Source organism: Crassostrea angulata, chromosome 8, assembly GCF_025612915.1.
Source record: "Crassostrea angulata isolate pt1a10 chromosome 8, ASM2561291v2, whole genome shotgun sequence".
Classification (NCBI taxonomy): Eukaryota; Metazoa; Mollusca; class Bivalvia; order Ostreida; family Ostreidae; genus Magallana; species Magallana angulata.
Window position 1 is genome coordinate 53,778,034 of NC_069118.1, and position 15,047 is coordinate 53,793,080.

General features: G+C 34.5%; 1 protein-coding gene across 3 annotated transcripts in view; it reads right to left on the reverse strand.

Moving 5' to 3' along the window:
* Window positions 1-650: 650 nt before the first annotated feature.
* LOC128159449 (protein MON2 homolog) overlaps window positions 651-15,047 on the reverse strand; it is a 556,747-nt gene continuing 542,350 nt past the window's right edge. For all 3 annotated transcript variants that reach the window (XM_052822554.1, XM_052822556.1, XM_052822553.1), the window contains 7 exons: window positions 7,754-7,871; window positions 6,714-6,780; window positions 6,084-6,144; window positions 3,900-4,026; window positions 3,320-3,524; window positions 3,023-3,105; window positions 651-1,893 (listed from right to left, as the gene is read on the reverse strand). In XM_052822554.1, coding sequence (XP_052678514.1) covers window positions 1,730-1,893; window positions 3,023-3,105; window positions 3,320-3,524; window positions 3,900-4,026; window positions 6,084-6,144; window positions 6,714-6,780; window positions 7,754-7,871 — 825 coding nt within the window. In that variant the 3' untranslated portion in view covers window positions 651-1,729. The remainder of the gene's footprint in view (window positions 1,894-3,022; window positions 3,106-3,319; window positions 3,525-3,899; window positions 4,027-6,083; window positions 6,145-6,713; window positions 6,781-7,753; window positions 7,872-15,047) is intronic.

Here is a 15,047-nt window from a genome sequence, read left to right on the forward strand (position 1 = left end):
TAAATTAATTGAAGTTTATTTGGGTTTATTCAATGGAATTACAGTATAATATATTATGAAAATTGAATGAGAGAGTACAGATTATCTTAAGTCTCCTGAAGAACCCTAAAAGCAAGTAGAACTAAAACTTAAACATTAGCTTCATAATACATGGTACCAACAATGACTCCTGGGACGCACGATAGAACTCTAAATAGGGGTTCAAAGATTATCATTAAAATGTAAAAAACTTTTATTAATAATTTGAATATCTTCTTTTGAATACAAAGATAATAGAATTGGTGACATTGTTGCAGAAGCAAGCTAATAAATACCACATCACCTGTGCTACAAAGTAAGACACAAATATGTTGATATTATAAACAAGTTAATGCAGTTAAAATGCAATGGTGTGACGATTTGTATAAAAAGTCATGGAATGGAGAGGACCCTAAACTTACGGTTTGTACGAATCAAATATGTATTAACTAAGCCTTTAAGACGTGTGTTGTCATACCAATTGTAAAGCTGAGAGACACACAGGCGAGCTATCTGTCCCACAGGCCTCTTGCTGTTTGTTCAAACATAGGTGATCTCTTAAACCTTAAAATAAAGGGCTTTCTTTGAAAAACACCTAAACTCAGAAAAAAATAGTAATTGTAGCAAGTCAATAAAGCTAAGTTATTATTTATCTATCAGTAAGCAAAATAGATTTTCTATATAAACAAATTCACAATGTATAATATTACTGTCAATACAAAAAAAATCCTAAAATCTAGGATAGTATAAATAACATTTATTAAGATATATACTTCAACACATCACATATCACCAACTATGTTGACTTTTGGTTTTGAAATTCGATTTTAATGGTATCAGATAAGCCTCTTCAATCAAAAATTTATCTCATACTTTTAAAAAATATAAGATGTACATTGAAATCAACCAGTTTCTAAACAAATGTATACAGTGGACATTATTTTTGCCAAACAGACTATTCTAGCCTAGCAACAAAAAATATGTAATTTTGTTTATCTCCCAGTCAGAGCCATAATAGAAGCTCATAGTTGTTAAAAGCTTGTGAAATATGCATTGAATGATATAAATATTATTTTATTCTGCTAGCAATCTGTTAAATAAAGAATCATATAAAAAAATATGCTTGATTTGTGTATTTCAGACATCATTGAAGTCTACATATATCAGCAATATATGTATATGGTACTATCGGTAATTATCTATTCAAAATTGCAATGAAGAACTGTTGAATAATGATACGTTCAACACCAGATCCCCCAGTCATTTTATGATGGAGTAACAAGAACACGCACAACCATTCACTATATTTCTTGTGATCAAGTAAATGCAGTAGAAGCCCCTTGTAATCTATTTTCTGAAGATGCATTCCAAGACTAGCATGCTACATTTAAATGAATGTTCAAGCACTCCATACAATAATATATTAACAAAAAATATTTAACATTTTTAATGCAACAGCTATCGTCCTTGATAAATACGGTGTGTATGAAATGAATATGTCAATAAAACAAAAGACCTGGTCCAAACTTTCTTCTTTATCAAGTCTCAATCTTGATCAAGTTCTCATTCCATCACAAAACAAATGTCTATCCTCTTGTATGGTCACATGACTATCACATGACTAAACCCAACCACCACGACATGGGTGACTCCACTCAAGCTCCAGGCTCCTGGCCTGGTCTGACTTTGTTCCTGGTGGTTTGATCAGGTGTCAGGTTGTCCCGTTGGTGATGACAGTTGCCGGGGGTGAGAGAAGGTCAGCATACTCGTGGAGGGCGTCCCTGAGTGCCTTACATACGCTGGGAGAGGGGGAGGTGGTACAGTCCACCAGACAAGGATACAGCTGGAGAACCAGTTTCCAGACTGGTTTCTCTACTACAAAACATAAAGCAAAGCAAATTGAATATTGTTGTATCATCGTTGTTTGTGGTAGTTAAGTGTTCCCAAGTTTATTGAATATCACCTTATACCCACAAATTTACATCTCAATCAACTTTATACACGACATATACATGTATTTTCATGTGCATTTGTAAAAATGAAAAAAGCGGGACTACCAAAAAACCTATGACCTATGAACTCATAACTTTGGCTACCATTAAAACATGTAACATGTGACATGATTCTTCATTTCAGACTGTTTTGGTACTTCAGAGGAATTTATTTATCTTAAAAATCTTGATATATTAAAATAAGAATTTAACAGAATCAATTTCTGATTTTCATTACTAAAAAAACAAGATATCTGTGAGCCAATGCTCACTAGTGATAAGTCGACATTTAACTGAAAGCTGGCATCCCATTGTGTTTGAAAATTTTGGCTAAAAATAAACAAAGTACTCATTTAACAGGAAGTTGACGTCCGATTGGTACAAAAATATATCCCACGATATGGCATGCCTTAACAAACACTGTGTAAAAATTTCAAGCATCTGCGATAAATAGTTGCTGAGATAAATGCAACAGAAATTTTTGTTACGGACGGACAGACAGACAGAAGGACAGACGGACAGACAGAGAGACACACAAGGGTAAAACAGTATACCCCCTCTCCTTCGGAGCGGGGGTATAAAAATTCATATCAATTCACACAATTCATAAACACTCTCTGAGGTGCTGAGTGAATAAAGGGTTATCAAGATCTTTCTATGGTCGGAGAAATTTGAAGTTATTTAATATTGACCTTCTGACCTAAAATTCAACAGAGGTTATCATACTCCCAAACAAGCAATCAAATGGTTCTTAAGTTATCGATGGAACACATAGTCTACTGGTTGGTGTCTCGATTGGTTTGAATCTTGACCCCTGATCTTTTGACTTCAAGATCAAAAGGAGGTTACTTATGCTTTAAAAGTAAAAGCATACCTAGTTAAATGTGTTTTGAATATATTGATCACACAACATTTGGTCTCGAGATGCAAAACATTATCCTGCTTTTTTTTAAATGGTAAAAACAAATTGACCATGAGTAAAATCACCTAAAACCTGTACATTTTAAACTGACCGTTTCCTGGTGGGGCTTGCTTTAGTGACCTCAATAATGTGGTGATTGCCTTTAGGACAGAGGCCATCTCAGCCAACCGAGGTCTGTGGAAGAAAAATTGTCATGTGCTAAAGCTGTACGGTACATGCAAAAATGATATCAATTTAGTGTTCAGACTTCCTCATGATAAGCATCTGCGGCCTCTAAACAGAAATTATCACTATCAAATCAATTTACGAGCCCAGTGAGGTATTCAATGTTGCCTTTTTACAACTTCTTTTTTCTCTCTCTCTCTCTTATGATCTCAGATCCCCGTACCTAGGAAGCGGACACTTTCCGCTGAGTCGTTCATCATCCACGTGTTTACGCACCACTTCCTGGCACCGCTGTAGAAGTGACATCACCGCCATCTTGGTTATTCCTCCCTCCTCACCTTTAGACTTGTTGATGAAAGAGAACTGGAGAAGGGTTTCAAAGCAGGTCTTGGCAAATTCTTCCCGTAGTTTTTTGCTGGAATCTGTGTCTAAATATGAAATTGTGTTTGGTCAATTCTAATAAAAAAAAATTATCATCTTACTTAGACCTTACCCTCTAAAATTCTCTGTGTCTAAATATGAAATTGTGTTTGGTCAATTTTAATAAAAAAATTACAAATTTATCATCTTACTTAGACTTTACCCTCTAAAATTCTCTACTTTCCCATTTTTGCATTGCCTCCGACTATTAACTTTAAATGTGCACTTTTCATGAAAAATATAATTCCCTGCTTTAAAAGAGGAATTGACAGTATCTCATTGACCTATACAGGAGTCGAAAGAAGTGTAGTGAATATTTTTTCTCCATTTAACATAAGTATTATTACCTGTGTTTAATAACGACTTTACAGAATTTCACTGACCTATGAACGAGTCAGAAGATGTGGAGTGGATGGAGCCCCTGTTGAGGAGTTTCATGATCTGTTTGACAAAGTCGGCAGGGATGGTGGAGGAGTAGGACAGGATGTCATCTCTGATCATCTGAATAACCTGTTGTATGAACAAATATTAATATATCAAAGTACACTAAAAAGAATAAATATGTAAAGAAGAAAAAGAACTATATATGATATTAGCCAAATTTGGCTCCCATAATTCGCTAATTTTAAAATGATTCAGTTACATTAATTTGTTGTGTTATATCATAAAAGAGTTGACATAAAATGTGTTTTTTACCTATTTATTTGATTTATATGCACTCACTGGCAGTACATGACGTCAGAAGTGACGCTATTTTTATAATTCAATCAAAATCAGTCAAAAATGGACATTTTTCTTATCTTTTTTTAAATGGGAAATATAGAGCGACTCTTTGAACAAGAACGAACTTTTTGTCACTTATAAGTATTGGATAGATACATCTTTGGTGAAAATATTTTGTTTGTTCAAGCAGTCGCTCGATGTTTCCCTAAAGAAAAACTGTTTCAAAACTAGAGGTACTGTGAGCAAGTTCACAATTGATACCCCCCCGCTAAAAAAAATCATAACAGATGTATTTTTTCTATTATAGAAAATATTGGATGAATCTATTTCATCGTCCATTTTCTATAAATAACAACTGCTCTATTTTTGAAAACTGTTAATGTCTTTAAATTCCATTTTAGTTCAAGTTAACTGTTAATGCAAGTATGTTAACAAACATGATTCGAATCAAACGAAATTCCACATGTCAAGCAGCCACTTAATATAAACATTTTGAATTATTGGTATACTGAGCCCGATTTTTTTTAAACAATGACCTTAAACTTCCTCAATTGACCTTTGGTCAAGGTCATGACACACCCTTAGGTCATAGGCATTCTTTGTGTGAAGTAAGAACTTCTAATGTTTCTCCATAAGAAAGATATGGACTGGACACAAGTTTAATACTTTTTCTGCATGTGACCTTGACCTTGCCCAAATGACCTTGGGTCAAGGTCATGACAAACCCTTAGCTTATAAGCAATCTTTGTGTGAACTGAGAACTTCCAATGTTTCTCCATAAGAAAGATATGGACCAGACAAGAATTTTGCACTTTTTTCTGCCATTGACCTTGTCTAAATGACCTTGGGTCAAGGTCATGATACACCCTTAGGTCATGAGTAATCTTTGAGTGAAGTAAGAACTTCCAATGTTTCTCCATTAAAAAGATATGGACCGGACACGAATTTTGCAATTTTTTTGTCAGTGACCTTGACCTTGCCCGAATGACCTTGGGTTAAGGTCATGACACACCCTAAGGTCATTAGCAATCTTTGTGTGAAGTTAAAACTTCCAATGTTTCTCCATAAAAAAGATATGGACCGGACACGAATTTTGCACTTTTTCTGTTGGTGACCTTGACCTTGCCCGAATGACCTTGGTTCAAGGTCATGACACACCCTTAGGTCATAGGCATTCTTTGTGTGAAGTAAGAACTTCTAATGTTTCTCCATAAGAAAGATATGGACCGGACACGAATTTTGCACTTTTTCTGCCAGTGACCTTGACCTTGCCCGAATGACCTTGGTTCAAGGTCATGACACACCCTTAGGTCATAAGCAATCTTTGTGTGAAATAAGAACTTCTAATGTTTCTCCATAAGAAAGATATGGACCGGACACGAATCGAACAGACAGACGGACAGACGGACGGACGGACAAGGTGATTCCTATATACCCCCCCAAACTTCGTTTGCGGGGGGTATAACAAGCAGTTTTATGCTAAAAATGAGAAAATGGCCGGAAAGGGTTAACTTTATGATGTCATATTTTTAAATTGTGGGCACTAAAATCAAAATGAAAATTATGAAAAAACTTCAAATGTATATTTGTACAAATAAAACAAAGAATTACAGCAAAATGAGAATGTTCATTTTAGGGGGCCATTTTAGGCTCAAACCATATATAGTCCTTTACATGTAAACCATTATTTAAGTATATACCACAGGTGATTGAGGACAGGACCCCCCCCCCCCCTTTTCTATCCCTACCCCCCCCCCCCCCCCTATCCCCTACTACTATTTTAATAGAAGATGAGATAAGTAAAAAAGATACTGGGTTAACATTTGAGTCAGGAGTGTGCAAACCTTGCAGTCAATGGCTTCATCTCTCTGGAAATCCTCCATTGATAAGGTAGATGGAGAGGGTCTACAACAGAAGCAAAATACAGTTATAGATCATCTTCAACAGAATTGTCTGCAATAACAATGAAAAATTGGCTTACAGGTCATCTGAGAGACTACGATCGGAAAATGAAATCATGTTTATTTTATGCATTACATTCAATGAATGACTCTCAGTTGCAGACATTTTTCTCCAGCAAACCAGCAAAGATTATAATTATGTTGAACAGACAAAAAAACAATAACCTTGTTTATACAGCACTCACATACTTGAGTTTAGTGAGAGCTTTTAAAGGTTTTGCAAAGACTCGCTGTTTTGAAGAACATTAAATTGAATGGGTAAGAGGTTGGGTGGGGATTTGGTTAGCCTCACACATCGTATAACCAAGAGATGGATCTCCAACCGAATATTGTTTGGTCTCTGACAGAACTTGGGTACAGTAAGAGTTACCAAATGAATCTGTGTTTTGATACGGAATATTGTTTGGTCTCTGACAGAACTTGGGCGCAGTAAGAGTTACCAAAGGAATCTGTGTTGAGACTTAGTAACAGTACTTTAATTAGCAAGAGTTACCAATCTTTGTTAAGACTCACTGTTTGGGAAACAAGAAGTCCTCCAAGGTCCTGGCCAGTTCCCCCCACATGTCTTGAAATGCTGCTCCTGAAATAAACACTTGATCTTATAAGCTTCAAATTGCTTTGACTAAGAATCTACCGGGTAAAACAGTAAAACTCTCTTAGTACGAACACAAATATAGCTAATTCTTGGATATAGCGAAGATTTTTTAAGTCCCCGGTAAAAATTTTATGGTTTTAATGGTATTAACGGATATAGTGAATTGATTTGAGTCCCGTGGAGGTGAATAATAACGAAATGAAACACTTTTATAATGAATTTCTTCATGAATGAAGTAAATCCATTGGTCCCTAGGACATAGCTATAACTGAGTTTTTCTTTATCAATGTTTGGGGCTGACTTTGTGCAATGAATGAAATTGGATTTCATTTCCATATAAAGAGACCTAGGAACAACTGCCTTCCAAATATTAATTTTGAAAATCAATAGTTACAGTCTTTCTGAGAAAAAAAATTCCATACAAAAATTCAGTGAAGAGTTTAATTAAAATTGTATTCTAAGGCATCAATATTATAAGTTAAAGGGGAGGAGTCGCATTTTTGTATTTAAGATGACAGTAATGTAATTCGCTTCAACTGAAGCTGCGAAAAAGCTTTCCTAAAAAAAAAAAACTAATAAAGTTAAAAAAATTTATAATCTTTTACGTCATTCAAGTACCTTGTAATTTAAATTACAAAGTTCACAATGAAAAATTCCGACATATCAACTGCAGCAAGTATTGCTTTAAATTTAGTCGATGACATTATTAAACGAATGATGGAACAAATAATGTAAATTCCTTATATTACGCGAGTTCTTAATTCCGCGATCAAATCGCGAAAATATAAAATAACGATCAGGGAATTTCCATCCTTATTTCTTATAGTTTTTAACTCTTGGAGAATAAAAGCGAGATTTAAAAATCCGCGAAGGGTGTCTCTCACAATTTTACGCACCAGATATTAATTCCTCGCAGTTAATTAGGAATCTACAGTAATACAGAGATGATTAGACTTACCTTGCTTTCTGGCTACAGGTAACCCCACCCCCAGGACAGTCAGAAGAGAGTTAATCACCAGCACCCAGGTAGATGGAGACGGACAGGTGTACTTGTAACTCAGGGGGAGGCGGAACGTCTGAAAAAAAAAGGAATGAAGGAAGGGTCAGAATTAGGAATATATTAACTTCAAATAGAGTAAACACTACAAAATCATAAAGATTACATTAATGATGAAGCATGAAGTCCAGTTTTCTGAAGGATCAGGGATTTTTAACTCACTTAGAACTATGCTAGCATGTGTAAACATATCTACAGTAAATGAACCTTTATTTGTGGCTAAGAAATTTTGCGAGAATTTTTCTTGGCACAAATCAGCCCTTAAGGCTTACTCGTGAAAATAAGTCACTGTGAACCAGTTTTTACCAGCAAATGGCGAAATAATGGCATTGCAAATAAAGTTTGTCAACAGTAATTCAAGATCAGAAGAATGTTTAAAATAGACAGAGTACTACATTTGTTTCTAATGGAGCATCAACTAATACTAATGAATGGAACATCAAGATTTGATATTATCACCTCAACAACTGACCCATGGGCCACATCGCTCATCTGGGCACCAATAGGCATAAAAAAATCAGGTTAATGGAGGAATAATAAAATATATGTGGACAATGTGGTATATTACATGTAGATCCTGTATAAATAAAAATCCCTTCCTCCCCCTAGATATTCTTGTGTTTATGATCAAGTCCTTTTTCAAAGAGGATGCTTTTATAGTCATATCACATGTTGAGCATTGCAGGTCTCAAAAAGATCCTTAACAATTGTTTATATATGGGATATAAACCTACAACTCACTCTGAACCCCTCGTGAGGCCCAAAGTCTATACATGCAATTTCAAAGAATCAGCAATATGTCAAAATGCTTGCATATAATTTAAACCATATATATGATAACATTTCAGTATTTGTGAATAATTAAAATGTTTTTCTTTTGTGAAACTATATACCCAATGTGGCTCCACCGTACTCCTCAATTTTTTGATTTTAATGAATTTGAATCCAAACTATCTGAAGTTGCTTTCATTTAAGTTACAGCTTTTCTATGCAAATGGTTTTTTAAAGAAGATTTTCAGTTTTTTCTCTATATATTCCTATGTAAGAATTTGTCCCCCCCCCTTGTGACCCCATCCTACCCCCAGGGTAAAAAAAACTGATATCTACACTACCTGAGGATGCTTCCACATAAGTTTCAGCTTTCCTGGCCGGCTGGTTTCTGAGAAGATTTTAACAGACTGTTCAGTAAATATTCCTTTGTAAAAAGTTTGGTTCTGGGGAAGATGTTGAATGAAAAGTTTAGGGACAGACAGACGATAGACAAAATGTGATCAGAATAGCTCACTTGAGCTTTCTGCTCAGGTGAGCTATATATAAGTTGTCCTTCCATTATTTTTAACTCAATTCTTCAACAACGTTCATAAAATATATTCAGATATTCAAGGTATGGAGCTGGTGATGAAACTGTCAACCAATGTACACATACCCAAACTCATGATATAGTGATCAAAAAGGAAAGAGAATTAATTTTGATCAATATACACTGTACAAATAATACGCAATCTGGTGTACGGCCACCCTTAATATCCATTATTACGAAATTATGAAATATTAGAGCAAAATCATGGAGAGAGAAAAATTGAGTTTTGTCAATCGGATAATGGCACGGCTTCCTAATTGATACATCTTTACGTAACTGTTCTCTCTAAGTCTCCTCGGAGACTAATTACCTGCAATGAGGGGACAGACAGTAGTTTAATACAAGACTGCCTACCTGTACGACCTCGCTATACCTTGCTAAACTACAACACTTTGAGAGTCTACGATACAGAGGGCAGGAAATGACATGGGTACAGGTGTAAATGTGGAGAACTTTTTTAATAATCATTATAACAACTGAAGTCCAGCAATATATGGACATGGCAGAAATAAAAATTATTATGTTTATCAAGGATTTTCACAATCTAAATTAGTGAGAAACTTTGACCCCCATTTAGGTTCCTTACTAATTTCTGGAAACAAAACAATGAAGAATCTTCAATGATATTTTAAGGCAGAGGTTTCACAATTTCTTCTTAACAGCCACAACTACAACGTACTATTAAGTTGTCATCCAATCAGACATCCAATCAGACACAAATTAAAGGTCGGAAGTTCAACAACTGCAACTTACAGGTTTTTTTTCTTCTACAAGTCTATAAATATAAATTTGTTCATGTATGCTGTTGAATTTACTGTGGAAACATTAAATTCGTGGTGGCTCAATTTTTGTGGAATTCTTGGGTACCTCTCATCCACAAATTAACATACTCCACGAATTTTATAAATATTAAAATTAATCAGGGTAAGTCATATTTCCTTTTGAAGGTATATGAGATTACACGAAATTACGTCCCAACGAACCTGTAAAATTTAATCAATCCACAAAAATTGGTCCCCACGAAATTTAATGATTGCACAGTATCTGGCTGATTCGTACCCAAGTAGGACACACTTACTGTTGTTTATAGCTTTATAACAGCATTCTCTTACGCAATTTTCTTGATCTTTACAAGTTACAAGGTTGTAAATTATGAATTGTAACCCCTTTTCTTCCTTCTTCCTTTTTTACTTCTACCAGTATAACCAAGGAGAATTTAAAATCTTATGATTCCCCGATTTATTTTTATCTTTCAGTAGTTTGTCTTTGCCTTTGGCATTTGAATTAGAAAAAAATAATCAAATTTTTGGTCAATTTAAAAAAACTAGTATCATTGTATGGTATATATATGCATTAATACCATATTACATTTTTAAATTATTGATTTCTTCAAAATCCATATTTTGTAGATTGTGTTATCAATGATTAATTGATTTAGTGTTCATTCATCTCCTCTACTCCTAAAAGTCATCAAAAATTTCTTTTCCTCTTTCTAGTGAAATCGCTATCTAGCTCAGTCTGATCTTCCTCCACATGCAATGTTTTCTCCCTCCTAATACATGTACTGATTTTTTTTTTTGGGGGGGGGGAGTCTGGAAAAAAACACAATTTTCTTGTCTTATTCTATTTTGCATTGAGTAGCCTCCCTTGGCTTAATTGTCATTTGTTTCTACAGACAAAAATTGGCAGTGAAAGTTTACAAACAATCCAAGCTGAATGAATTAAGCCCTTTGACATACAGTCGAGTGGTTTCACTTTGGGGGAACGGTTCTATTATCTCCGCTAATCTGCTTTAAGACTCGGCAACATTGTGCAAGAATGAAAAAAAGATTTAACAAACAAAAAAGGGGGGATTATTTCTCCACAGTTCAATAACCTGAGAGATTATCTGATTCAGTGAGGCGTGGAAAACCAAACAAAAACAACCAGCTCTCATAAGTTTAATTTTGAACATTATGATATATAAATGACAAGAAGTTTATTTATACTCAGTGTCAAACTTGTAAAAATACAAAATATCTTAGATACTGAGACAGGTGAAAGTTATGAAAAATATATATAATGTAATAATAGAAATCATCTCTTTTACCTGAAAGAACGTTTTTGGTAAGACGAAAACAAATAACTTTTAAAAAATTGAATATAATAACAGAGGTTTCAAAGAATGTATTTTTTTTAAGGCAATACAATATCTTACTACAAAAGCATTAAATTGAGAACATATAAATACACAACTGTCAACCAACTGCACAAATATTTTTTGGTCAAACCAATTAACACTGTATCAAAATCAATGCATTAAACCACTACTGGGTATAATCAAATATTGACTCATTTTCTAAATTCACAGATACTTGCACTGATTAAAAAACTGTACAACGTCCGTAAACAACATTGTATTGCATACGTAACTTATCATTCCTGGGCTATGTTCAACTTAATAAAACTAATATATTTTGTGGAGGCACAGAATTATGCTACAACAGCATCTTATTATGTTACCCCCCCCCCCCCCCACCCAAAAAAAAAAGAAGTATTAACTAAAGGCATTTTCCTCATTCATTAATTAAAACAACACTAAAGGCAGATAGGGATGTGTTTGTGACGGCCATTTACATGTATACACTGACTGTAAAACTGATGGTGCAATATGATCTGGTTAATGGTTTAGAGAGGTGGCTGCTCTCACACATGAATTCTTAACAAGTTATCACACTCATTAAAACTCATTGATGAATAAATAAGGTACGGGTAATTTTAATTTCTAAATTTTAAAAATACTGTAGATTCCTTATTTTACACGGGTGCTTAATTCCGCGATTCAGCTGTTTTGCATTAGATCGTGAGAGTATAAAATCGCGAACGACAAATCATTTTCATAATTCCAAATAATTTACATCCGTCAAAAAAATAAAAGCAAGATTTTAAAATCTGTGAGAACAGATGTGCTTCTCACGATTTTACACTGATATTAATTCCTCGTGTTTAATTTGGAATTTACAGTAACTTTCTTGCAAATAGATTAGTAAACTTTGTTTCTCAAGTTATATATGCAAACTTTTTACAATCTAAATAATTCAGAATATTGAAGGTAAATAATGCTAAAGTTAAAACCCTTATCATGCATATTCATCAAATAAAGTGAGTGATTTTAAATACTTTATTAGATCTCAAACATTTGGTGACATGTACGTCACTGCATGTTTATTGTCCCTTTCTCATTCATAAAAATCTTTGTCTCCTTTTTTGAAGATTTCATGTCTTTTTTACTCCGATTGTTTTCCTTTCTTTCACTCTCTGCTTTACACATCTGTCTCTTCATCTTTCTCTCCATATCATTTTATTCTCTAATCAACCCCTTTCTTTCAATCACCCGACTCCTTTCTTTCTCTCATCGAGTCTGCATGTCCCTCCTTGTGTCCGTTTTTTATCCTTTCTGTTCTATTCTGTTTTCATCTTTCATTCTTTGTCCATCTATCTCTCTGACCTTATATATTTTAGGATTCTGACACAACTCAACAGATGTCTAAGACGCCCAAGAAATGATGAGAAAATTAAGTCTGGGAAAGCCGCCCAATTCCCATCTGTTGTCTTATAAATAATCAGGCAAGGGGATCATGATGTAATACCCAGGATTCTTTGCCGATCATCTGATGTAATGAAAGGTGTATTAATTGGAATCAACACGTAACATCTACAGGTATAAGAAGTCGGCACAGAACATAATTACCAGCATTATTACGCCAGTCCATCTCTGTTAAATTACTTAGGTTGATGCGAGAGAACTGAGAGCATTTCTCTGGCACTGCAAAAAAATTGCAGAAATTATTAACCAAAAAGCTCTTTCTAATATATTCTGTAAGTGTTAGAATATTGTATCTCTATGTGTAAAAATTATGCCTCCCCCCAAAGACAGCATTGTGTATTGGTTTACACCGGGACACCAGATAAGCTTGCATCACACAGTTATCAGCCATTGTTAACCAGGCAGGGCTAGGGTTACATAAGATTGCAGCCCCCTCTTCCCCTGCTTTAAGGACACAGTGACATAACATTATTCACATTCACTTCCCAGGTCAGCTAGATAAAGTTGCATCACATTGCTAGTGTTCCTTTTGTGGGTAGAATAAGCATTTTGTGTATTTGTAGTATATTTCTTCTTCCTCTCCCCTCCCTAAAAAAACAACACATGTGAGAGAGAGAGAGAGAGAGAGAGAGAGAGAGAGAGAGAGAGAGAGAGAGATTACATCAGAAAGATACTTTTAATAAAACTGCTATTTTCATCAACAACATTATGTAGTCCCCACCACTGCATGAAGACATTTTTTAACCCCCCCCCCCCAACCTTCTTTCGCTACCCCTCCCCCCAACCTTCTATATATGCATATACATATTCTGTTTAGGAAAAAAAATGCTAAATTTAGAAGAAGTAAGAATTCAAGTCTCAGATGAATGAGGACATTTTGTGGAATGTCATGGTGTTGTAAATTCATTGTGACCATTGGCCCCCCTGTGTTATTGATACAGTTACATCACCCTCTATAAGGTGGTCTGTGTACACTGTTAAATCTCGGGGGAACTCTTGTTGTGTATGTCTGGGAGTTGTCTGGCCTTGGTTCTAACGGTGTTCCTGTATAGCAGGACACAATGTCATATTAACTCAATCCCCCCCCTCCCCCACCCATCTCCATCTCACAACACAAACAAAAAGAGTTGACAACCTAGCTATTGGAATTTTATTATACGAAATGCTAATTCATAATGCATTGTAAAAATAAGTGAAGAATGGAAAAATATTATGATCCATATAATATACATGTACAAATAATTTTTTTTTTAGGGGGGGAGGGAAATTCCACTACATCAAATTGTTTAATTCAACAAATCTATAATAAAAAAACACTTTGGAAGAGTAAACCATATGTTTACACCTTTTCTCAGAAGATTTAATCAAATATATGAAATTAGGTTAATAAAGAAAAAATAGCAAGACATTAACACCTTCTTTCTTTCCGCAGGTAATTCACAAGTCACGGCAAGTTATAAACAAGTGTTGACAATGAGCTATTAAACAAACATGCCTTTAATTCTAATCCCTGTAGAATGCCAATATTTGTTAGAAATAAAAATAGACAGAGGGACAGGGGTCTCATTAACTACTATTGAAAAAAATGAATGAAATTAAATCCCCATGATGAACATGAATTCGAACCAGCTTTACAGAATTTTATGTACACTAACTAGTAAAAATACATTACACCCCCCCCCCCCCCCCCCACACACACACACGGATGTAGGGAAAAACTGAATGAAAAAAAAGCTGTCATCAATGTCAATGTTCAGAATCTAAATTATCAGATTAATTTATAAGACAGATGTGTCAAGTTTATCAATAATGCATTAAATTAATTTATCTATGAGAATTTTTTTTGGAGAGAGAGAGAAAGAGAGAGAGAGAAAAAGAGAGATAGTCCAAAATATCTGACGTTTTCCTGCCATTTAAAATATCAAAATCATTAAAAAGCCAGAAAAACGTCTTATATTTCGGAGAGAGAGAGAGAGAGAGAGAGAGAGAGAGAGAGAGAGAGAGGCTCTAAGGGATATGGTGTTTGTGTGAAAAATTTATTTGTCTTTACTACCAATATATAGAATTTTTATATAAAAAAATATGATTACTATGAAAACGATATAAAATCATTAAAAAATTCATAAACACACGAAGGAAAGAAAATATTTGATAAATATTTTCTTAAGTTCTTTGTCTCCGATTAACAGTGTAAACGGGTAGGTGGCTAAAAATATGAGCATGGACAACGTACTAATTCAACGCACGCC